Genomic DNA, 25151 nt, shown 5'->3' with positions numbered 1-25151 from the left:
GAAGAGCTCACTCAAGGGGAAACCATTCACTGCATGTTCAAGAAAAGATAAACTCAACTTTCAAAGTGTTAACTTGGCAGGAGGTTTCTCCATAGGACACTCTCAGGCAAAAAAGCTTTGAAATGCATCTAATATTATTGATTTTTTGATGGTGTTTTGATAGAAGGTCCTTGGTTACCTAGGCTGGCTTTGAACTTGCTATACAGCTCAGGACAACTTTGAACTCCAGAGCCTCCTGCCTCTACCACCCAAGTTCTAAGATTACAAGTGTGTTTTATCATGATGGATTAATATATTTTAATTTATAATTTTCCTGGGAACACATCTATCATGTAAAGAATATGCTGGGACTTTAAACAAATTCACATACTGCTTCTTAAGTGATTCTTTACCAGTGTGTCAAAACTGAGAGTCCAGCTGTTCTAATCAGCGTCGGGCTCCACAGTCTCTTCATTGTGAAGAGAGAGAGAAGGTAGCCAACGAGGCCGCACACAAACAGTGAACCTGACATTTTACAAACAGCTTTTTCACCAAATGAAAAACTGAGCTAGAGAGCGAATCCAGCTGTGAAAGACCGTACTCTTGACCTTCATTCTTACGATTTTTATAATTATAAAAATATGAAAAACTTAAACCTTGCTCAGCATCTGTAACATCACAAGCAGGCTCATCACAACCTATTTCAGCCCTTCCCTTGGTAACGCCTTTCATTTGTCTGCATCATATTTGATTGTACAGAGTAGGACTTGAATTCAGCCTGTGGTACTCCAGAAGAAAGCAGTTCTTCACACACAGTGGTGCCAAGGCAGCTACATGTTGTGCTAGGCACTTTTCCTGTCTCTCATTGGTTTTGGTGTGGGTGTATTGTATTGTTTATGTGCATGCATGTGTGTGCTTGAATTACGTGGAGGCTTATCTTTTCTTGATAGCCTCCACCTTATTATTTTGAGACAGTCTCCCTGTGACCCTGAAGCTCAGTGATTCAGCTAGGCTAGCTGGCCAAGGAGCCTCAGGGACCTGTCTGTTTCTACATCACCCTCCTCCAGCAAGAGAGTTTAAGGGTGTTCCTCCACACCACGCTTTTAAATGTGGGTTCTTGGAATCTGAACTCAGGTGTGGGCGAAGTATTTTATTTTATTTTTATCAGCTAAGCCATCTCCCCAGGCTGCTTGTTTCTTATTTTAAACAAAGTTGGAGTCCTCAGAAGAAAGCTAGTGTCTGCAGAATCAGCAGCAGTGGCTGTCTAGAAAAGGCAAATGTATTTTGCATGCCTGCTAGGAAAGTCTACGTAATAACTGGTTGCTTATATTTTTACAGGTTTAACAAAATTGTTCCTGTTCAGTTTTTAGGTGAGGCAGGATGGGGCATGAGGAAGCACAGTTCTGAAGCTGGAAAACGTGGGATTCTGCTAAAGAGCCCTGGTACCTTCAGTCCCTCCAGCAGCTCACAAACACTGTCATCCACCCAGATCTAGACCAGTTGAAATTTTTTTTTTTTTTTTTTTTTTTTTTTTGGTTTTTCGAGACAGGGTTTCTCTGTGTAGCTTTGCGCCTTTCCTGGATCTCGCTCTGTAGACCAGGCTGGCCTCGAACTCACAAAGATCCGCCTGGCTCTGCCTCCTGAGTGCTGGGATTAAAGGCATGCGCCACCACTGCCCGGCCAGTTGAAATATTTAATCCTGCTTTATAGGCCCCAACCCACCAGAAGCCATTATCAAGTATAAAATCTCAATACTTCATAGTAAACTTCACTATGTAATCAGAGTCAGGCAAAGACCGGCAACCAGCTAAGGCCTTGGAGACAGCCACAGGGAAGAGAGATGGCTGGTTTAGAGCACTGTCCTTAGTGGTGGAGAAGAATGGGAGGACCACAGGAGAAGAGCTCTGGGAGCAACTGATTGTCATCTTTTTACTAGTGACACGGGCCAGCCTAACTGCCATGGAGGGTGTGCGTGGTAACGAGTCATCCTTCTCAGCGGTTATTCTGATGAAGACCTGGGGAGACCTAAGGCTGGGGAGACCTAAGGCTGGGGCAGCTGACACTCATTTTACTTTCAGATTCATTTTTGCTTTATGTGTGTGTTTGTCCACATGTATGTATGCACACCATGTATGTGCTTGGTGCCTGGGAAATCAAAAGACAGCACTGTATCCCCTGGATTGGAGTCACAAAAGGTTACACGTGGCCATGTGGGTGCTAGGAACACAACCCAGATCGTCTGCAAGAACAGCAAGTGATCTTCTTAACTGCGGAGCCATCTCTCCAACCCCGTTATTTAAATTTTTTTTTTGGTTTGTTTTTTTTGGTTTTTCGAGACAGGGTTTCTCTGTATAGTTTTGGTGCCTGTCCTGGATCTCACTCTGTAGACCAGGCTGGCCTCGAACTCACAGAGATCTGCTGTGGGATGGTCTGTATGTCAAATGTGTTGCTGATTGGTCAATAAATAAATCACTGATTGGCCATTGGCTAGGCAGGAAGTATAGGCGGGACAAGGAGGAGAATAGAGCTGGGAAGTGGAAGGCTGAGAGAGACACTGCCAGCCGCCAAGATGAGAAACAGCATGTGAAGATGCCGGTAAGCCACGAGCCATGTGGCAAGGTATAGATTAATGGAAATGGATTAATTTAAGCTGTAAGAACAGTTAGCAAGAAGCCTGCCACGGCCATACAGTTTGTAACCAATATAAGTCTCTGTGTTTACTTGGTCGGGTCTGAGGGGCTGTGGGACTGGCAGGTGAGAGAGTTTGTCCTGACTGTGGGCCAGGCAGGAAAACTCTAGCAACAAATGGCGCCCAACGTGGGGCAAGAGTTTCCATCTAAAACCTGAGAAAAAAGATTCTAAAACGGACCTAAAAATAGCTTCCTAATTGTCTCTCTCAAATGAGCGGCAGCTGCCGGTTTGAGCTACTGGCGGGTTCCTAGAGTGTGCGCTCGACCTGCCGCCGTATGGCGGGAATGAGGCCTCTGCAAGTGGCACATTAAGCTGCGTGGTGGATTTAGCCTTTGCAGGTACAAAACAAAAAAAGAGGTTTCTGGGCTACACACTGCTTGGATAAAAGCATAGACCCACGATAGCTCCCAGAGCTGGCGGTAAGTATACCGCCGCCATGTTGGGAAGCTGAGGTGGGCGGAGCCAGCAGCCACAGCTGCTGCAGTTTAAGGCAATAGATTCACAATAAGACAGATTCAGATGTAATAGTTTAAAATGTGTGTAAAATATACATAGGCTTAAAAGAGACAAAAAAGGTGATATATAGAGTTATAGAAACAAATACATAGTTTTAAAAAATAAAGTCTTTAAAGAGACAGTAAAATTAATATAAAAAATAAGCCACGTGAAGATGAATATTACACAGAGAATCTGGATTGTGTTGTCTTTGGGATTCTTAACTACAGAGAGATATTTGATTGTAAAGGAAGCTGAGTTAAACCAGTATGTATATTTTAAAGATACTTTGACTTCAAAATTTGGATGTAAGGATATGTTGCTTTGGAAAAGAGTCTCTTTTGTTTCCACAGAAAGCAAGAGGCTATGGATTTGTTCCAGATTAAGACACATCAGGTTTGACCAGCCAAGACCACCTGAAAGGTCTCTGATGACACCATGGCCCAGATGATCCAACATCCAGAACCGTTTCAAGACAACTGGCTCAGATGATACAGCCTCACGGACTACTCCATGATCCTAAAATTTTCTTTGTTTCCCCAGAAGATACAGCGCCCCCCTCCAGCAGGAAGTAGTAAGAGAAGCTACGCCCAAATTCCCAAATATACCAAGCTGACTTTGGAGATGTGTAAAGGTTAAAACCTTCCTTTTTAAGAAAAGAAAAGGGGAGGTGCTGTGGGATGGTCTGTATGTCAAATGTGTTGCTGATTGGTCAATAAATAAATCACTGATTGGCCATTGGCTAGGCAGGAAGTATAGGCGGGACAAGGAGGAGAATAGAGCTGGGAAGTGGAAGGCTGAGAGAGACACTGCCAGCCGCCAAGATGAGAAACAGCATGTGAAGATGCCGGTAAGCCACGAGCCATGTGGCAAGGTATAGATTAATGGAAATGGATTAATTTAAGCTGTAAGAACAGTTAGCAAGAAGCCTGCCACGGCCATACAGTTTGTAACCAATATAAGTCTCTGTGTTTACTTGGTCGGGTCTGAGGGGCTGTGGGACTGGCAGGTGAGAGAGTTTGTCCTGACTGTGGGCCAGGCAGGAAAACTCTAGCAACAGAGATCCGCCTGCCTCTGCCTCCTGAGTGCTGGGATTAAAGGCATGCACCACTACTGCCCAGCCCCGATATTCAGTTTTTAATGGAAAGGTGATGGGCAATGTGGCCTGAGCTGTTTTCCTGCTGCAGAGGGGCAGATAAGACTTCAAGAGGACTTAAAAGGGATGTGGAAGAAAGCACGGAGGGCCAGTGCTGGAGCCCAGAAAATCTCTGCAGAATATGACAGCCAGTCTCCATAGTTTACAGATTAGAGAAATTAAAATACCTTTATTTTGGAAAATTTCAAACATATTCAATGTAAAAGAATAATATTAAGAACTAGCACTTTCAGAATCAATTATTACAATGGCAGATCTTGGTCTCTTTTATACCCTTAACCCTGCTTCCAACTTTTCTAGACTATTCAAAAGTAAATTTCAGCTACCAAAAAGTTATTCGCAAACATTTCAGTCCAAGGCCTAGATTAAAAAAAACAAAACAAAACTCATACTCATGATCATATTAGTGCCACTAAAAATTTCGGACAGTTTTCTAACGCCAAATGCTTTTTGTTCAAATTTCCTCCTCCTCCCTAAGAGTCAGAAAGGTTTTAGAATTTAAAAAAATGATATCATACCAGAAATATGCTTAAAGAAATAAACCCTTAACACCTGAGTGAGTCATAGCACTGTGTGGGGCCTGGTGGTGCACACCTGTAATCCTCTGGAGCCTGGGCTACGTGGTGAGATGTTATCTCAAAACCCCAGGAGCAGCAGCAGCAGGCTGAGAAAGGCCAGCTGAGCTCCATGCACAAGTGTATCCCCCGCTTTTCAGGTAAACAGGCTGCAGATATTTCTAGTTACTGACTACAGGGAACCTTATCTCCTTGTTTTGCTCCTGGTCTACCTGATTAAGTATGTGGCAAAATACTCATTATTTATAGGTATGAATACCTCAACATAAGCACATTTAAAATAATATTCAAAGAAACAGATTTGTTATAAAATTACCACTTAAAAATATAATACTTCTATTTATTCTTTGAGAATTTCACACTTGTATTTAATACATACAAGTTTGATCCTCTAACCCTTCCATAGTCCCCTTCCACATCCCTTCCCAACTTCATGTCCTTGTAAAAATAAGCCACTGAGTCTAAATAGTATTGCACACATGCACATGACTTTTATTAAACAAACACACTAAAATAAATAAACTTAAAAATGTGAGACGGGGCCTCACTATGTGGCTCTGGCTGTCCAGGATTCACAATCTTCTCCCAGCCTGCCCAGTGCTGAGATTACAGGCATATGCCTCTATACATGGCTCAGAACTTCAAATCTGTATGTGCAGAATAACCACTTGAGAACAGGGTTTGAGGGTCACAGAAGTCCATGAAGAGTGGTGATTCTCTTTCCTGCTCACTGAGCAGCACTAAACCTCATCAAAGGACAACTCTGGGCAGTCGCTTCTCTCTCTACCATGTGAATTCTGGGGATTAAACTCAGGCGAGCTGGCTTAAAATTGACTTCTACTTTCTTTCTTTTTTTTTTTTTTTTTTTTTTTTTGGTTTTTCGAGACAGGGTTTCTCTGTGTAGCTTTGTGCCTTTCCTGGAACTCACTTGGTAGTCCAGGCTGGCCTCGAACTCACAGAGATCCGCCTGGCTCTGCCTCCCGAGTGCTGGGATTAAAGGCGTGCGCCACCACCGCCCGGCGACTTCTACTTTCTCTCAAGAGCAGCCTAGGGAGGACACGGAGCACTGCTCTAACAAGACATAATGTAATTTTTGTTTTTGTTGTTTGAGACAGAGTATCTCTGTGTACCCCTGGCTGTCCTGGAACTCACCTCTGCAGGCAAGAGCTGGCCTCAAACTCAGAGACCCATCTCTGTTGGGATTAAAGGTGTGTACGACCACTGCCTGGCTCTTTTTTTTTTTTTTTTTTTTTTTTTTTTTTTGAGACAGTGTGGCACTATGTAACCGAGGATGGCCTTGAAATTGTAATATTGATGCCTCAGCCTGCTGAGATTACAGGTGTACCTCACTACCCCTGGGGGCATTCTTTTCAATGGGTCAAACATGCTTGAAATAGACAACTATAGGATGAAATGATGAAGTGATCAGTACATAGTGAACTACTGGTAATCATCTTTTGAGTTCATTAAATACACGTCATTGATTCACACAAGATGATCTTATTTATTCATATTGTATCAAGCTTATCTCTTGATAATTCAAAGATCAGTGAGACTTAAGTTCAACTTACATTTAAGGAGAAAAAATCCTACAGAGGTTGAAAATAACCTCAGCTAACAGTGAAGAAGTCCACTCGAGACTGGGGGTTGTGATGTGTTTAAGGTAGACAACTTGCTATGAACGTCATTGAGACAGTCTGCTCATGCCTGAGGTGATCTTCCTGCTTCCATCTCCTAAATGTTGAAGTTACAGGGATGAGGTACCATGCCTTGGTGACATCTTTCTTTAAGAATCAGAGTCAGGGTGATGGTGCACCCTTGTAATCCCAGCACTTGGGAAGATAAGGAGAAGGATCAGGAGTTCAAGGCTACTCTTGGCCACATAGTGAGTTTAAAACTATTATATTTTTCTGGCCTGATATTCTGACTGAACAGCAGTATTTAAAAAAAAAGTGTTACTTCTTTTGTGGGAATGCAGGTCAGACAGGGTCTCAGTGTGTAGCTCAGGCTGCCCTTAAACTCTCAATAATTCTGCTTCAGCCTCCCAAGTGGGTGCTGGGATTACAGATGTGCCCCAGCATCCCTGGCTGAGGCCAGCATCCCTGGCTCAGAATATGTGCGATTTTGTTTTGGTTAGAGGTGAGTTTTACCTTTATAGACAATGGGTCTGTAATTTTTGAGACACAGCAACACCATCTAAATAAACAAACAAACAAAACCCAACTAACTAACCAAAAGTTCCAGTCCTCCCTCCCTCCCGCTGCAGGACTTACCGACAGCCTTCCCTTTAGACACGGGCGGATGATTCAGGGGACCTGGTCTGAGAGTGGGTGCTCAGAGCTTATTTGGGGTAACAGGTCACACATCATCAAAACAAAAGCAACAACAAAGAAAGCCCCCTTGCAACATCACCTCTAAGTGAAGCCGTACATGTGACAGACAGAAAGGGACACTGCCCGGAGGGGGTGGGTCTGCAGTAACAGTCAACTCTCTCTTGGTGTCATCTGATAGGACTTTACTATCTACCTGGTGAACTAACTGAAAACATTTCACAATGGCCCTACTCAGGAGGTACGATTTCATGGCAATGAATAAAATACCCAAAAAAAGCAAGTTCCATGGAGAACATGAACAAACTACTCTGGGTTCCTGTATTTTCCAGAGCAAACCCGTATATGAACACAGCCCTATAGCTAAAAGAAGGTTATCAAAGGCACATGGCCATACTCAGGGGAAGAAACAGAGCTGAGAACCTGAGTGCACAGCACAGCAGTGGGACACCATGGTGTGTCCACAGCCACATTTCCTGGCAAGCCCTGTTTCCTGATTCAGACCCATCAGCTTTTTGTTAACAGCTTACCAGGACGCATGGCTGTTGTCACGTTGGAGGTCACATCTGTGTGGTGCTGCCTTGTCTGTCATAAGATTTTAATAGCCCACATCTCTCAAATTAACATGTCTAGTAGGCATCTAATTAAAGATTAAGCTATTCAATTTTAATTTTTATTGTTATTTGGTAGAAGAATTTAATGCATTTTAAAATAGACTTTTCTCATTTAAAATGATTTTTCATTAATTTTTATATTTTGTTTAAAATTTTTTTTGGTAAATTGTGGGGGGCCTGCCCCCACCTTTCACAGGGTTCCTATGAGGAGGAGAGAGGCATAAGGAATTAGTAGATAGAAAGATAGCAGAGTTGAGACAGACAGAAACACAGGGTAGCTTCGAGAGGACCTGGATCAAAATCCACCGGCCCCTTCTGTCTCTTCAAAAGGGCTTTTTATGGGGATGCCAAGAGGCGGGGCAAAGGCCCTCCCCTTGCTAGATCAAAGCATACCGCACATCCAAGTGCAGACCCTTCCAAACACCTGGTAACCACGCACGTGGTCAATCCATGCCCTTATGCAGCCCTGCTGGGTAAAGCAAGCTCAGATCTCACTAGGAAACCTCTGTGGGCTCCCACAGTAAATAATAAGTTTTAAAAAGGTAAATGAAAAGAATCAATTAAGAAAGAACACAGCTATACAGTATGGAAAGTTAAAATCAACAGTAATGAGCAGCCAGGTAGGAAGCACTAGCTGTAGCAACAGGTTCAAGGGCACCGAGCCCTTCTCAATCTGGTACCAGATCCAGGGCCACTCACCAGGGTTGCAGTCTGTGAGGAGTGAGCAGATGGACAGGAGGACTTTAGAGATGGTCAGGGCTGGACTCCAGTTGTCCTTGAGGATGTCCAGACAGATCACCCCTTGGCTGTTGATATTACAGTGATAGATTCTCGTTCGGAAGGTGACCTGGGAGAAAACACAAAGCCACTGTAAGAGGAGATGTCTGTTATTAGACAAAATCCAGGCCACTGCTTAAAGCATTCTTGTTTTTAAATTAGGTACATGAAAATAATCAATAGATCAAAGATAAAGACAATTTACAACAGGAAACCAACACTCCCAGCGGAATCAGAACACTGCTTCTGGGTATGGGGAGGAGTTTAAGCTTGATGTGACCACAGGATGTTTATGGGCAGGAAATGGGCTCTGACTTCTGAAATGTTTCAAAAAACTTTTGGTGGTTTCTAGTTGCTTTACTTTTTACATTTAGAAGATCCAAAAACCAGAAAGCTCGAGAATAATACAATGAAGATGAATGTTCTTTAATACAGTTTGAAAACATGACTGACGTTATGTAAATATATCACATGCCTCTTTTATACAATTTTATGTTAAAACTGTATTTATTATAATTTACTAACCTATTCCTTATTAATTTTTACATTTGAGTGTATTATTAGTACAGTCTTTTCCTATGATAGTAAAATCACCATTTTACTTGCCTTAAATATAATTTGGAAAGTTATGACATAAAACTATTCTAGAGAGGAATGTGTCTCAGTGGTTAAGAGCATCTCTGTTCTTGTAGAGGCCCCAGGTTTGGGTCCCAGCACTTACTGGTATGGTGGCTTACAGCGGCTAGCAACTCTGGTTCTGGGGAACACAATGCTCTCTTTCGGTCTCCAAGGGCACCAGGCACACACATATATGCACGTATATACAACATTTACATATATATAAAGTAAAATAAAAATCTTAATAAAACCCTTAATATTGAATTGAGCCCAGCTCAGTTTTGGCTAAGCAATAGTAAGATTTAAAGGCTACTTACTATGACAACAAATTTATAAATGTTCTCAAATTTATAAATAAATCTTGGTGTTCTAAGGACCAGTCTGATACCCTGAGTTTAATCATTGCTCAGAACCAGGAAAAAACACACATGACAGAGAGGCCTCTGTAGGGTCTGCCACTCAACCAGGCATCCAGCATCCATTCAAACACCAGGACTTGATGTAATTTGTATGATGCCACATTCCAGCAGGGCAGAGTCAACTTGTCAAAGGTGTTAAACACCATATGCCCATTCTCAGGCTGGATCAGGATCCAGACTAGACTATGACAGAATCATGTCAGACTACACTCAGTCTCTCTCCCTAATACAGATCCCAAACATCCAGAAACCTTGAAGAAAGCAGAACCAACCTTCTTCAAAACACACAGCTGAATCAGCTAGGAAAATTCCTGGAGGCCACAACTAAACACCCAAACCTACAGTCAGGAACAAGTAGGTAGTATGTGTGCTGTGGCAGGTTTGGGTACAAGGAGGGGGCTGAACAGTCGCAGACTGTCTTACTAAAATGAAAGCTTTCACTTTGACAATCTTCATGGAGAAGGCAGATGAGCTCTTAGGCCTGTATGTGGCCAGGGCTTTGAAACCAGAGCCTGTACCTCAAACAGGACACTCAGTGGCTCATTTTTCAGGAAGTGGATGCCTTGGAGGAGAGAGCAAGGGAGCTGACAGTGAAAGCCTGGGCTCTAGACTGTGGAGAAGCATTAATTCTCACTATCAACAGATTCATCACACAAAAACCTACCAGAGAAGAGCTGACATGACTTCCTGACTTTTGGAGTAAGTGTATGCCAAGTGGGGAACACTGCATTATGACAGAATGTATCAGGAAAACAATTTTGAACTGACTGTAGCTAAACAGCTAAAAATTATACAGTAAAAACTGGCAGATCAATGAGAAAATGACATATTTATGAACAAGGAGGGATGTTTCACTACATAACTTTCAAGTCAACCAGACCAAATATTGGGAAGGATCCTGAAAATTTAAACCACAAATAAAATCAAGGGACCGAACGATTATAAACACTACATTTGACAATTAAAGAATATCGATTCCTGTCGATCATGAATGAAACACCTGCGAACACTGGCTGCATGCTGAGGCACAGAGCAAACCTATGGTCTCTCAAAGAACGGATAAAAAAACCATAATGCGAGATCAGAATCGACACAGGAAGGAGCCCCCTCTGCCTCCGAGTCATGTTTGGAAATTGAAAAACACATTTGCAAATAATTCCCTTTTCTTGTTTCTTTCTGTTTTTTAGATAGAATATAGCCATGTAGCCCAGGCTGGCCCCAAACTATTGGTTCACATGCTCACACATGCTGTGATTATGAGATGTACCACCAAGACCAGATGCAAGTAATTCTTTGATTAAAACCAGACTAAACCAAACCCAACCCCAAAAGGCTCAGTTAAATGACAACACAGAGGTTGGGCTGCCATTATAAAAATCTGTGTTTCTAGACAAAACACCAGTCAAACAGACATGTCCATAAAATATATACATTTTAAATGCATATATTACAAAGTGAGAAACTCACTAACAAATGAGCCAAGTGTCTGACCTAGAAAACTAGAACAGGAGAACAGGGGATATACAGCATAAAAGAATGAAGAGATGAACAGAAGTTAATCAATACAAAACACCCATTAAAATGTCCTTGGAGAAGTCAGACTGCTCATCCCCAAATGCTAAATGAACAGACTGAATTTTATTTTTACAATCCATTGTAAATGGAGTGGCTTAAGCATGTGTGACATGAAAACACCCTATCAAGTATTAATTAATTACTCTGAGTTAGTTCTCAAAACACCTCAGTGAGGCAAGTATCAAAAGTTACAGATACTGAGACTGATCTCTGCAGCGCAGCCTTGGTGCTTCTGCTGCCCCCCAACACTTTAATTCTGGGATACTTGTAAACTCTGCTGTAAGAAATAATACTGAGAGCCACATGCATTCTTGTCCAGCTTCCTATTATGGCTGTATCTTGCAGAAGCATCACACACTGCACACACAGACATTTATGCAGTCCCCTAATTCCTGGGTCTTTTTTTTTTTTTTTTTTTTGAGACAGGGTTTCTCCATGTAGTTTTGGTGCCTATCATGGATCTCGCTCTGTAGACCAGGCTGGCCTCGAACTCACAGAGATCCGCTTGGCTCTGCCTCCCGAGTGCTGGGATTAAAGGCATGTGCCACTGCTGCCCAGCCAAGAAGCTTGGGAAATCTGGGATAAGTGTTTTCCACAAATAAGTTTTTGTGGATTGGGATAAGTTTCCCAATAACATAATTGTGTGTAGGTTAAGTAATTGTCAAGTGACAAACCATGGGTGGAAATGACCCGGTACCCAAGCCAAGCAGGTGCTCAAAGAAGTGCTTACACAGTCCCAGCATTAATTTGCGGAGACATGCACACTGCACATGGAAGGACACAGAATGTCTCTCTTTCCACCGGCAGCAGGGGGCCCACACCAGACACTGCAATGGTTACTCCTGAGCACAACTGACAACCAGTCCATGGGCTGTGTTACGACAATGATGCTTATTTTATAACCAGTACTGCGCAGAAGACAGCGAAGCAGATGTCCAATAAACCTACAACTCATAGGCAAGTTGATTTCATTCTGCTTTTTAAGTGCAAAGTGTCAAATACATAACAATCATTAGGAAACCTAATATCTGAGAAAATGACTCTATGCCAGATATAATAAATGACTGACATATATCATCTGCTGTTAAAATAACGACAGAAACATAAATAGAAGGAGTTGCCCTGTTTTCTACTTGTTTACATTTTCACAGGTCTCACACCACCCAGGCCACTCCGTAAGACACAGCACATTTACAGATTAATGTAAATTGGAAGGAATATACAGGATCCCTTCACCTTTCAGGAAAAAATTACTAAGTTCTATGTTTGTAGACACATGGGGTGGCAGTTATTTATCCTGAGATTAACAATAAAGCATAACACAAAATATTTGTAAAAACTGGCTAGAAGTGATTCATCTTTTATATAGCCCACAGCAGTATAAAAGTAAAATATATTTTAGCATAATTTAAAATAAAACAATGACTAATGTGCTAACAATATGGCAAATTTATGGCAATTACAGAATCGGCCTGATGCCTGCAATCTTGGTGAATGCTTACATAACATACAAAAGACAATATTTTGTCGGGTAGGGGCTTGAGATAGGCTCTCATTTTGTAGCTCTGGCTGGCCTGGAACTTGCCATGAAAACCAGGCTGGCCTCGAACTCATAGAAAGCCACATGCCTCTGTCTCTGGAATGTTAGGATTAAAGGCGTGAGCCACTGCATCCAGCTCAAAAGGCACTTTTTTTTTTTTTTTTTTTTTTTTTTTTTGGGAGAGGTAGACAGCTTTAAAAACTGTGAGTGTTTCTGTGTCTGTGAGGAGCCAGAGTGATACTGTCTTGTATTTACAGCATGAAGTTTGAAAGTGTTGTGTGTTCATCATGGAGAGCTGTAACCAAAAACAGTACAAATGAAAAACAGTCAAAACTGTGAAATGTTTATGGTTAGGATTAGACACTGTTCCAAGCTACTTGCATTTATTATACAATTTAATTTTCAGTCACCAAAATCTCATTATTACTCTCATTTTACAAAGTAAGAAACTGGAATACAAGCTTGGAGCAACTCAACTAAGTGCTCATCACTGAGCCAAGTCTAATATGAGTAAAGTTACAGAGAGGAAGGAAAACAAACATATTAACCTCCCAATTTTAAACCATGGCAGTAAAAAGGGAATGAGGCACTTACATGAATTCTAGTCTCAACAGTTCAGCTTTAGCTAGGAAAGCTGATGATACAGTGTCTCAACAGCTCTTCTGACCTGAGCTCTGAAGAGACAGGAGGCATGTAAAGTGACCTTAAGAAACCATGCAGGGTGGCACTCACGTGATTAGCATTCCTACACTGACCTGGTACCTCTGAACTTACAGGAACACATGTTAGTGAGAATTGTCACCTAACAACTGTCCTATCTTGGGACAGTTTTAATGTCAGTATTTAGAGCAGGCTCGTCTTTAAGAGTCTGTAGAGAACACATACAGCAAGCTGGCTGACACTGAACTGCTCACTAGCATGAGCAGCCAGATAGGCAGCTTACCAGAGAAGGGAAGAGCACTTTCGACATCTGTGAACCTGAGTGTTTTTATTTGGTGATTAATGTGGGGTGATATACAACTTAGATTCTACAGCAGAAACTGTGATCTTAGAGGGCTTCTCTATGAAGGGATACACTGGTTAAGAAACCAAACACTGGGTCACGTGAAGAAACTCTCGTTTCCCCAAGCTCGCTGAGGTCTTGGTGGCTATCAAGCATCATGCCTGACACACCTGCCTTGAGGAATCCAGCGCTCAGCAGTGTCTATGAGATGGGGCAGAAGGCTGCCACAGGAGTGAGCAGTGGGGCTTAATTTGCTCAGGGAAGTGAACAGGTGAAAGTCCAGGCCGGGGTTCTGCAGGGCCATTATAGAATGTTCCTCCTCCTTAACCAGCCTCTCGAGGAACTGCTCCTTTGTGGTAGATGCCACTAACTCATCTTTTCAAAATGGTGTCTGTAATAGTTTCTATTGACGCAATAAAATGCCATGACCAAGATGACTTATTTTTAAAAAGTGTGTAACTGGGCTTACAGTTTAGAGGGTTTGAGTCCGTGACGGCAGAGTGAAGCTGTGACAGAAGAACAGCTGAGAGCTCACCTCTCAAACCCCACACAAGAAGCACGAAGAATTAACTTGAAATGGGCTGAGTCTTCTGAAACCTTCAAGCCAGTTAGTTCCCTGTGGCATATCTTCCAACAAGGCCATACCTCCTAATCCTTCCCAGTTCAACCAACTGGGGGCAAATTCAAACATAGGAGCCTACCGGGGCTCCTGTCATCCACTGTCATCCAAACCACCATATTATCTTAATAATCAGTATTATGCAAACTTTTGTATACTACCACCTGAAACATCAAACCAAGAAACAAAGAGAAGGAGAAGAAAGAAGTGTGCACAGGAGAAAGAGGGGAGAGACTGACAATTCACAATTGAGCTCTGGGACTGAATGAATATCTGATTGTGGACATGGCCAATTCATCTCTGGGCAGCTGCTGGGCTGAGACGATGAGAGAGGAAGAGAGAGGCACAGACCACAGTGAGCCAGACAAGCACAGGACTCAGGTCAAGGCTCCATGCGGAGATGATACGCTTCTCTACTCCCACACTCCACAGCACAGGTCAGCTGGCTCCGAGAATACACCAGGAACTCAACTGCTTCCCACACACCTCTTTGTGCCCCCTCAGGCAATGAACCATGAGCGGAACAACTTTAGTTTATGACATCGCACCACAGTCAAGAGCATATACACATCCCTGCTGGCTTGCTCTCAGCCAGTTTTCTTCACTCTTAGGGAGTTCGGGACCTCTGACTACAGAATGATGCCACCCACAACTGACTGGGTCTTCCCAAGGCAATCAGTCAAGACAACCCCCACACATGGCCACAGGCCAAAGTGCTCTAGCTGAGTCATCATTAGACTTTCCCCAGGTGATTCTAGGTCTTGTCAAGGTGGCTGAACAGCAGTTGTTTCCCATTTACGTGCCCACACCTACATTTCTTTGAAGCTAAAGTCTCTTCCTCCTCTTCTGGCCCTCTCATAGTCTCCTCTTGTCTGAAGTTATTTCTCTCATCTTTATCTCCACCTTGTGAGTTAGGTTGCTTCATTAACATCCTAGGAATCCTAAAGCCTGCCTTTGAGTTTAACTTTTTCCGTTTCCCAGGATTTTCTATAAGACTACTGTCCTAAAAGGTTACATTTTCCAAGGCTGTATGCATGCCCCCATCTCTTGCACACACATAAAGCAAATATTTTTTTTAAAGGAGAAAAGGAGGAGTGAGGAGGTGGTGGTGGGATGAGGCACACTGGGATGGCTGAGAGTTGTATGGAAAAATACCCACAGCCTGGCTGACCTGTATAAGTTATCACATGGAAGTATGTAGTGGTGTCCATTGAAGGCCCCTTTGACCAGGATGACTGGGAAGCCTGGTAGAAGTCCACAGCTAGTACAGGCATCCAAATGGTTGAGGATGATCTCATGGAGACCAACCCTAAGCAGACTGCCAAGGCTGTGAGGGAGAAGTCCTGCTACTGCCCCTGCTCAAAGTGAGCAAGATTGGCTCTCTGACCCAGTCTCTGAAGGCTTGCAAGCTGGCCCAGTACAATGGTTGGGGCATCATGACGTTCCTTCATTGCTGACCTGGTGGTGAGCACATCAAGCACTGGACACACCAAGACTGGTGCACATGCCTTGCCAACACCAGTATCAGGCCAAGTACCATCCGATTCTCAAAACTGAGGGGGAGCTCGGCACAAAGGCTAAGTTTGCCAGCAGGTCCTTCAGAAATCCTCTGACCAAAGAAACCACAGGCTGGCAACCCCTGGGACCCTCAGTCACTACTGGCTGCTTAGACCCTGTCCCTGATGTCACAGAGGAGGCTAAAGGCCAGCCACTGATTGCTGGGCCTCTGAATTACTCCCCAACATGCCTACCACTTCTTTCCTAGAAGATGGAAGCCATGCCTGACTCCCGAGAGCTCTACTGGAAATCCCAGCTCTGTAATCATGTGATTAGCCCAAATTATTTTTCCTGTCACCTCACTTCCCAGGTAGTGTTTGGAGTCCCTGACCTCTAGTATGATAACTGGGTGGCCACAGGCAAGACTCCCAATGGTTCTATGTGCAAAATAAAAACCTCAGTGACCCATTTAAAAAAAAAAGTCATCTCATGAAAGGTTAAGAACAGAGAATACAAGAATACACCTAATATTGGCAAATGAATATTTATTTATTTAAACAGGGTCTTTCTACATAGCCCTGTTTGTCCTAGACCTCACTTTGCAGACCAGGCTGGCCTCAAACTTACAGAGATTCACCTGCCTCAGTCTCCTGAGTGCTAGAATTAAAGGCATGTTTCACCATGCCCAGCTCCAAATTTTAAATAATCACAGTTTCATTACTGTTTATTGTAGTAGGTAGCTGTTCCAGCTTTGACCTGGAAGTACTACCCCCAGTGAGGCTTCCAGTAACTGTCACGCCTACCTATGACCTGCCCCTGAGGCAGGCCGAGACGGGAACCCTTAAGACACGAGATCTGGATGTGCTGGCTCTCTCGGTTCCTGGTGATCCTGGATGCTGGATGGTAGACCCAGCAGAGTTCTCCAGAGAACACCACTGGACTACACTTTACCTCTCCTGGATCCTGTAACCAATCCCTTTACTTGCTGTTAAGTTACCCCAAAATAAACCTCCCTTTTAACTACATAGAGCTGCCTTAATAAATCCCCCAATAGTTTGTTATTTCTGTTTTCACTGTTATTGCCTGGCTGGGGATTGGGCCAGGGCTTCATGCTAAGCAGCCATGTGCCACTGAACTACACCCCAGCCTCACACATTTCACTTTACACCTTTAGTTTGAAGCAGGAACACCATTTTCACACATGCTGGTTGCTGTAATTGTACATTTGCTCCCTTCCCATGAAGAGAGCTTCGGTTAGGGATTCAGCTGGTGTCAGTCTTTTTTGTGACAGAGTTGTTATCCGAGGCAGACTTAAAGTGGGGTGCTCCCTCACTTCTCTGCCTTGCAGATTCTGTCCACAGTCACAGTGCAGTCTTGCTGACGTAACCTCAGAAGCCCAAGGCTCTGCTGCTGCTCTAAGGTACTTTCGTGGGCCAGTGAGATGGCTCAGCAGGGAAAGGTGCTTGCTGTAAAGCCTGATGACCTAAGTTCGATCCCTGTAACCTATGTCAAGGTCCAAGTAGAGAACTGACGCTGCAAAGTTGTCCTCTGACATCCCAGCCATGAATGTACACCTTCACTCACTCATCACACACATCAATAATAAATAAAAATTTAAAAATACGTTGTAAATTATTTTATAAGCAAATAGTGCAAACACTCTGACAGTTACACAGACATACTTTCTGGTATTTTTGCCTCTCAAGGAGAAGAAGAAAACTGCCCTCTAGCTTTGGTCCTAGAAATTCTGTCATGAAGCAGTGTAAGTGGCATTTTGGTAAGGCAACTTTCAACTCTCCATGTGTGCAAATGAACCAGTTTCTTCGGAGTGGATGATATAAGCAGTACACTCATAAAAATATTAATTAATCTGGGGCTAGAGATGCCTCAGTGCAAAGAACACTGGCTGTTCTTGAGAGGACCCAAGTTCAGTTCCTAGCATCCATACAGTGGCTCACAACCATCTATAACTCCAATTCCAGGGAATCTGGGGTATCTTCTTCTAGCCTTTGTGGGCACCAGACACATATGCGGCACACATACATACAAGCAGGGAAGCATTCATACACATAAAACAAAAATACATCATTAAAAAGAACCATCATTCTGGTTACTTCTTTTGAAGTTTTACTCATGTATTTTGTTCATATACTAATGTGAATGAAGTATAATTTTATATGTCTTTCTCTTAGTTTTATAGTTGAGGGCAGATGTTGTTAATATGTCTGCATTAATCTAATTCCCAGTGTCTATATCTGATAGGAGCAAATAGTCTATATTTCCAACTCCATAACAGTGGTTCTGAGTCATGAAGCGCTTAGCTTCTCTTTCCTGGTCTTCCCTCTACTAGCTACAGTCCTTCCAGGCCTTCCCTCTCTCTGCTGCTTGTCTACCAGCAGGGTTCCAAGTGTGTGTGCTGAAAGCAGGGAATGCTTCCTGTTTTCAACTTTTTATTTAAGAAAAGCCGAGCAGGGAGTAGTCTCTGAGTTCGAGGCCAGCCTGGTCTACAGAGCGAGTTCCAGGACAACCAGGGCTTCACAGAGAAACCCTGTCTAGAAACAAACAAACACAAACCAAAAATCCACATACAGTGAACAGACTCATCCACTCTAAGGCTTTTCCAAATCTATTCTACATAATGGACTTGAACAATTCATTTTTCCCCTGAAACTATTTATGTTACAAAAATTATAAAAGTGATTTTGGGATATAAGTTACACAATTACTGATTATGCCAAGTTCGAGGTTAAAAGTGATAATCAAAAAAGCTGGATAGTTGGTCTTCCAAAGGAGGAGACCAATGTCAAATCTCAGGACCGAGGCTGAGCAGGAAGCCCGTCTGACCCCTGCCCTTTGACTGCCTTGGGGTAAGTGTTTCACCAGCACTGTAAGTGTCTGTTACAGTCTCAGAGTTTGCCATTTCAACACTCTGGTCTTAATTTCCACTATCTCTCAACTCTTGGGTTGACTACAACCCTGTCTTCAACCAGCCAAGGAAGTTTTCTTCATTGTGTTGGCCTGATGCCCATGCAGAGTCACCTCTGTGCCTGTGTGCTGTTCTCTCTGGGTCTCTTCTCACGTGGAACTCTCATGCGCAGATACCTCAGCATCTCATATACTGAGACTTCAATTTAAACTTCAATCGACCTCTCAATACACACTGCTCTAGATGTGGAAACTCACTGAATTCAACCTTCCCACCTGCAAGAGATTACTGTGTTTAGGATACACGGTGGAACAAATGTGTGCCTTTTCAAGGGGGCACAGATCACAGCACTCGATATCTTCTGAACCTCTCTTACATTACTCTTAAACTTCTGGGTGTGCTCATCTTTTTCCTCCTATATAGACGGAATGCTATTTGAGAGCGGGGCATGTAAACTCCTTTAGAACAGCTGTTCTCAACCTCCCTAATGTGCGTCCTTTAATACAGTTCCTCATGTGTTGGAACACGGTCAAAGGAATGGCACGTGGTGAACAATGCCGTGGGGAACCGTGTGAGAGGCTCCAGGAGACAAGGCAGAAGGTCTTTACTGCAAGTGTACTTTGTTTCCTGCATGGTTCTTAGATGTGACTTCATGCCTCCTTCAACAAATATTTGCATTCAATTTATAAGACATGTTTATTCTTGTTGGATGTCAGAACACAGCTATAGAAGCCAATCTTCAGTGTGCCCTGAACCTGGATACGGCCTCTGCCTTGTTTTCATGCTTTCCCAGATATAATCTATAGTATGTGCCAGGCATTGTGTTTAAATTGGTCTGTCCTGAGAAAGTTCTGGGAAAGGGCTGCTCTGTTAATATTTAGTATGTGCTTACTGACCTTTATTTACATGTTTTTCTGACCATGTTTTTGTGAACTCAAACAACCTTCCTTGGATAATGCTTTCTTTGTGTACAAAGTGCACTGAAACTGAAGTCAGGTTGTCTGCAGCACTAGATTGTAGTCTGCCCCATTCCTTCAGGCCCTCAAATCCCAGGTCTTGTAGACAGATCTGTGAAAGTCGACACTCATGTTGTAGTGAACTCACGCCCCCAACCATAACTGTAATTTTACTACTGTTATGAACCATAATGTAAATATCTGATATGCAGGATATCTGATATTTGATCCCTATGAAAGAGTTGTTTGACCTCTATAGGGGTCATGACTCACAGGTTGAGAACCACTGCTTTAGAATATCCATGGTACCAAGCACTACACACATATGTAGTAGGGTACGTGTGTGTGTGTGTGTGTGTGTGTGTGTGTGTGTGTGTGTGTGTGTGTGTGTGTGAAAGCTTATTGAGTGGATAAATGGTATTCTTTGTAAGATGTCTGAATATATTTACTAAGTAACATTTACTTTGTATTTAACTATTAATTTGATGTGGGTATTTTAGGATGTCTCGCCTTAGGAGTGAGTGGACATGACTAGACCATGGGTTTTGATTCTAGTTAGAGTTACCTGTGCTGGTTAGTTACTGATCCCCCTAATACACTTCAAACACTTTCTAACATGAACTCATTTGATAGTACCTATAGGTAAGTACAGTTTAGGCAGGTAAGACTCCTGGAGATGGCTCTGTGGAGAAAAGTCATAATTCCCTTTGTTTTCAAACCTGATTTCAAAGTAATCAATCGGTTAGCAAAGCAAAGAGGCAGTTATTGAACTCTGCAGTTTATGCACTTGGGTCTCTATTAACTCCTGGGGGTGATACGGAACAGAACATACACTCCTCCCTGGTCTTAACATCTTCCCACAAGACCCTGCTGATGCCGTCAAATAGACTCGGGGGTCTGCTCCAGTTTTCCATGTGTTGACATCCACAGGGCAGTGGCTGCCACATCTGTCTCCCATGGTGCTAAGTTCCACAAGGACCAGGGTTGCACATGGCTGTTATTCCCAAACAGGGACTCTCTACTTTTTAGTATCTTGAATTATTATGATAGAATCATTTCATAGGTTGAAACAGATCCAGAAATAAATTTTAAAGGACAAAAGATGTTTTTAGGCAAGTAAGAGAATGATTCTGTGGTAAATGACAATAAAATGTTATCAGATGGCAAAGAGCAAAGATTTTTAACTCTACTCAATTCAATTATATTAAGTTCTGTTTCTTTTATTAACAAGAACGATATGATTTTAAACAATACTCAAGAAAGGATTCTCAGACAGATTATTTCTTATACCTCAAAAATGATGTTATGATCGGCAAGGTCTAACATGGAGATGCTGACAACAAACTGAACTACGTGGGACTCCAGTTCCTTTCTAACAGCTTCTTCACTATTAGGAGACAGACAGAGACACTGAACACCAGCGCTTCAATGCTATCAGGACCTTGGTCCTCTGAAGGACTGAATCATATCACATACAGGGTCTCATGTAGAGTTTCCATGAATGTGGGTGCTGTGCGAACCAGCTACACTCCTGGGGCTGTCAGAGCCTTTGCTTACACCCACAGGCAGCGTCTTGATGTTCTGGTCAAGCTTTTATATGCAGCTAAAGTCTGGCATAATATTAATACACGTGGTCTGGCTTGGCAGTCATAAATTGAAGCTTTATGAGAAAGTATTATTCATGACCAAAGAGACTGTAAACAATAGGATCTAAAACCAAATCAGGCTGTTGCCAGGTTCCCTTGAGTGTACCCTGTGGCAGAACTCTCTCCACGCTGAAGGCATCCCAGCGTGGGAGACATGGAATGGGCCTGACAGCAAAATTTAGCCTGTTTTCTGTTGTGATAACAAGAAACCTGAGATTGAGCAATTTATAAAGAAAATGATTTTGTTTTGCCTCGGTTCTGGAAGCCAGGACTTTGCGAGGCTGTGTCAGGTGACAGCCAGCCTTACTGCTGATGGGCATTCTCTGCGAAGTGTCAAGTGTTCCACAGTAAGGCAGAACATCTGAGCTCATCAGACAGAACTAGTCCCACGGGACTATTTCTCCATCTTAACTGCCCCTGGAAGTTCAGTCACGACAGCTGAACTGAGCTTCTGCCCTCAGGAAACCTCATCGTGGGAATTACATTTCAGATGAGTTTTGGTGAAGATATTCAAACCCAGTAAGTGAAGCTGGCACAACACATTGCCACATCTGGATTGCTGAGCATTTTTACCAGTGGGAAGACGCACAAAAGAATGGCTCATCAAAGCTATGAATAACATAAAGCCGGATGAACAGTTACTGTAGGGTTGGAGTTTTACAAAGATAACACAGCCAAGTATCCACTGCCTAGAATGCAATCCAGAACACGACAGTCCCTTGTGCCTCTTCCCCATCACAACCAACCCTAAAGGTAGCCACCACTCTGCTTTCTGCCTCTATCCATTAGTTTTTCCTGTTCCTTGACTTCTACATAACATGAATCAATAATCTCATGGTGTCTTTCTTTGAATGTCATACTTGTGAGGGTCATGTGTTGGAAATTCTTCTTCATTTTTATTTCACGATCACATACTATTCATTATATGAATACAGAGTTTGTTTTTCCATTCTACTACATATGGGTCCCTCCCTCTAGTAATTTTCTGTTCAAATTAAACTAAGCACCAGTTATGCAATGTACAGAGGTGGAGGCAAAGATAAAGCTCCCATGCTCACTCTAAGTCTGGCTTGGAGAATGAGCATGTGTATTAAGCTTTCCTGATATAGCTTCAAACTCTGAAGTTATAAAAATGGTAGAGAAATTAAGCATGTTTATACTGTAGGGGATATCCACAGGAAGAAATACTTCCTTCCTGGATTCTTATCTTGTTCTGCAAAGTTTTGCCTACGTATGGAGGGTTATCTAAACCTATGCTGAGAGATGCCAATTATTTGTTTATAATTTGTGTCAGCAGATGGTCTGCATAAATATTGCCTAGATACTCTAAAGAAACCAAGAATATCCAATTTCTAATAGGCTGGAAGTAAAGAAACTCAAACTTCTTTAAGATGGATTAATTTCTTGTTGAGACAGCCAAGTAAGATGCTAGTGTCTGCAACAATTTTAAGCATTTGAAGATGAACTGTATTACCATTTGATGTTCTAAAGTGAAGTGTATTACTTTCTGCGTGGCTTTCTGAATGCCACTATATTATACACAGGCATCTTTGTAAGATAGAAAGCTCATATCTAATTCTCTGAGAAAACAGCAGAGTGGAGACACGACAAGGTGAGATGAGTCACAGAACACATGCTTACTGAATTCTAATACTACTGAATAAAAAACCCAGCAGAGCAAAGACGGATTTCAGAAATGCTCAGCTATGACAAGAAAGAGGACTATTCATTTGTTCCATCAACTCTACTCTCTGCAAGACAGACAGGTTTTGCTTTCACTGAGCTGAAGGATGTAGGAAGAAAATGCAATGGATCATCTATTTGTGTAAAGTCGTTCGGAAACACCGGGCAGAGAACCCTGAGGACGAGGACTGGGGAATCAATCTGGATGGGACGTGTGTCAGGAAGGCACAAGATTCCAGAAGTCAGAAAGGAGCAGTGCGGTGAGGTGGGTTGAAAGACTGCACAGGGCCCTGGGTCCTGTGGGGAGGAACTCGTTCTGTGGATAAGACACAGCAGTCCCACAGACGGTTGAAATGGCTCTTCTTTCATGTTTACATTTATGTGTTACAATAACACATGAGTAGACTGCATTGAGATCATTTTCACAGCCTATTACCTGCTCTTATCACCCCCTGCTGAATCATGTCTTTCCATCTAGTTCACCTCTTATTCTGATATCTTCTTTTGTACAGGCAGCTCCAACTGCTGTGTGTTCACCACTATGATGTCATGTCATATGAACTGTCTGTTTCTGTTATGAAAATACTAAGTCCAAGTTGGGCGTGGTGGAGCACCCCTGTGATCCCAGCATTATAGAGATGGGGGCAAGAGGATAAGGAGTTCAAGGTCATCCTCGGCTACACAGCAAGTCCTGGGCTAGCTTGGGCTACATAACTCAAATTACAACTAACTAAAAACAGTAATCTACTAAGTTGGGAAGAATTGTGTTGCCTAAGTTTTACAAGTTTGGAAACTGTAATGAGGCGCTAAAGCTGTACAGCTTTCTACAAGGCATCTCTCAGTAGGAATAATGCAATTAAAATACACATTCTTTCCTCCCTGTCGGAGTGGCTAACATATTTTTGATGAGCAATGTTGCAACTGCTTAGTTTAATACTTGGGAGAGTAACCTACTGATTCCTGTTCTAGGATTTTATCCTGTATATGTTTTGTACACGCCCCCTCCCCCGCAGAGATACCCAGTGAAACATTACTTGTGATGACAGAAATAATTACCCATCCCAGGGAGACTGCCGAGGTGACAGAGCACACAGTCATCCAAGTATCATGACAGCCTTCTGGACACTCAGTAAGAAAATGTGGAAAACAGAACGGGCAATGGGTGTGGGGGGCCATCCCACCCCCACTTTTCCCCAGGGTACTCTTGAGCAGGAGCAGCATGAAATATTAGCTAGAAATTTAGAGGAGAGGGAAACATAGAAACGCAGGATAACCTCGGGAGGGCCTGGATCTTAATCCATCAGGCCCTGACTTTCTCTGCCAAAGGGCTCTTAAAGGAATGCCACAGGGTGGAGCAAAAGACCTCCCCTCAGCACAGCCAAGTGCAAACCAATCCAGGCAGCTGGTGACCATGCACGTGGTCAAGTCATCCCATTGATGCGGCCCTGCTGTGTAAATAAAGCAAGCTGGGCTCTCGCTAGGAAACCTCCGTGGACTCCAACAAATGGGGCAATAAGCATTAACAGTACTGTATGGCCCTGGGCTGTTTAGATGCCAGCACACACTTTACTTTTTAAAAACTATCTTAAAAATGTAATATTTCGGTTTTCAAAGTAAATCACTAAAACAGGAAATTTTCAAGGAAGAAAGAAATAAGAAAAATAACGGAAATGAAAATACCTTGTAATGAACATACTATTCTATGCATTCTTTCCTTAACATACTGGTGTTTTACATATCCTGAAGACAGAGTTAAAGGCAAGTTAGTGGGCAGGTACATGGCAAACATTGTATAGATACAAGTCTCCAATTTGGTAAATACCAAAAAAAAACAAAAACCCTTATTTAACTCTTAATTCTTCCCTAGAACAGAAGCCAAATATGTGTGTTCTACTTGCCTCAGAAGTGTGTCGGGGTGACCTGTGAAGTCCAGATGCTGGCACTGTGACCTACAGGGTCTCCTGGCTCAGATGGCTAGTGGGTGACAAGTCGGGTTCAGGAGGCAGGGGGTCCCTGCCCGGTACTTACTAACTATAGACCCAGAACTGTAAT

The 25151-nt window shown here is 42.8% G+C and overlaps 1 protein-coding gene across 3 annotated transcripts in view; it reads right to left on the bottom strand.

The window, feature by feature from the left end:
• LOC128107729 (ubiquitin-conjugating enzyme E2 E2) overlaps nt 1-25151 on the bottom strand; it is a 307382-nt gene that overhangs the window by 38140 nt on the left and 244091 nt on the right. For all 3 annotated transcript variants that reach the window (XM_052734028.1, XM_052734027.1, XM_052734029.1), the window contains one exon: nt 8540-8687. In XM_052734028.1, coding sequence (XP_052589988.1) covers nt 8540-8687 — 148 coding nt within the window. The remainder of the gene's footprint in view (nt 1-8539; nt 8688-25151) is intronic.

This window comes from Peromyscus californicus, unplaced genomic scaffold (assembly GCF_007827085.1).
Source record: "Peromyscus californicus insignis strain IS unplaced genomic scaffold, ASM782708v3 Scaffold_12__1_contigs__length_115047231, whole genome shotgun sequence".
NCBI classification, from domain to species: domain Eukaryota; kingdom Metazoa; phylum Chordata; class Mammalia; order Rodentia; family Cricetidae; genus Peromyscus; species Peromyscus californicus.
The sequence above is the reverse complement of the archived record's forward strand: the minus strand, read 5'-3'. Positions and strand labels throughout refer to the sequence as shown.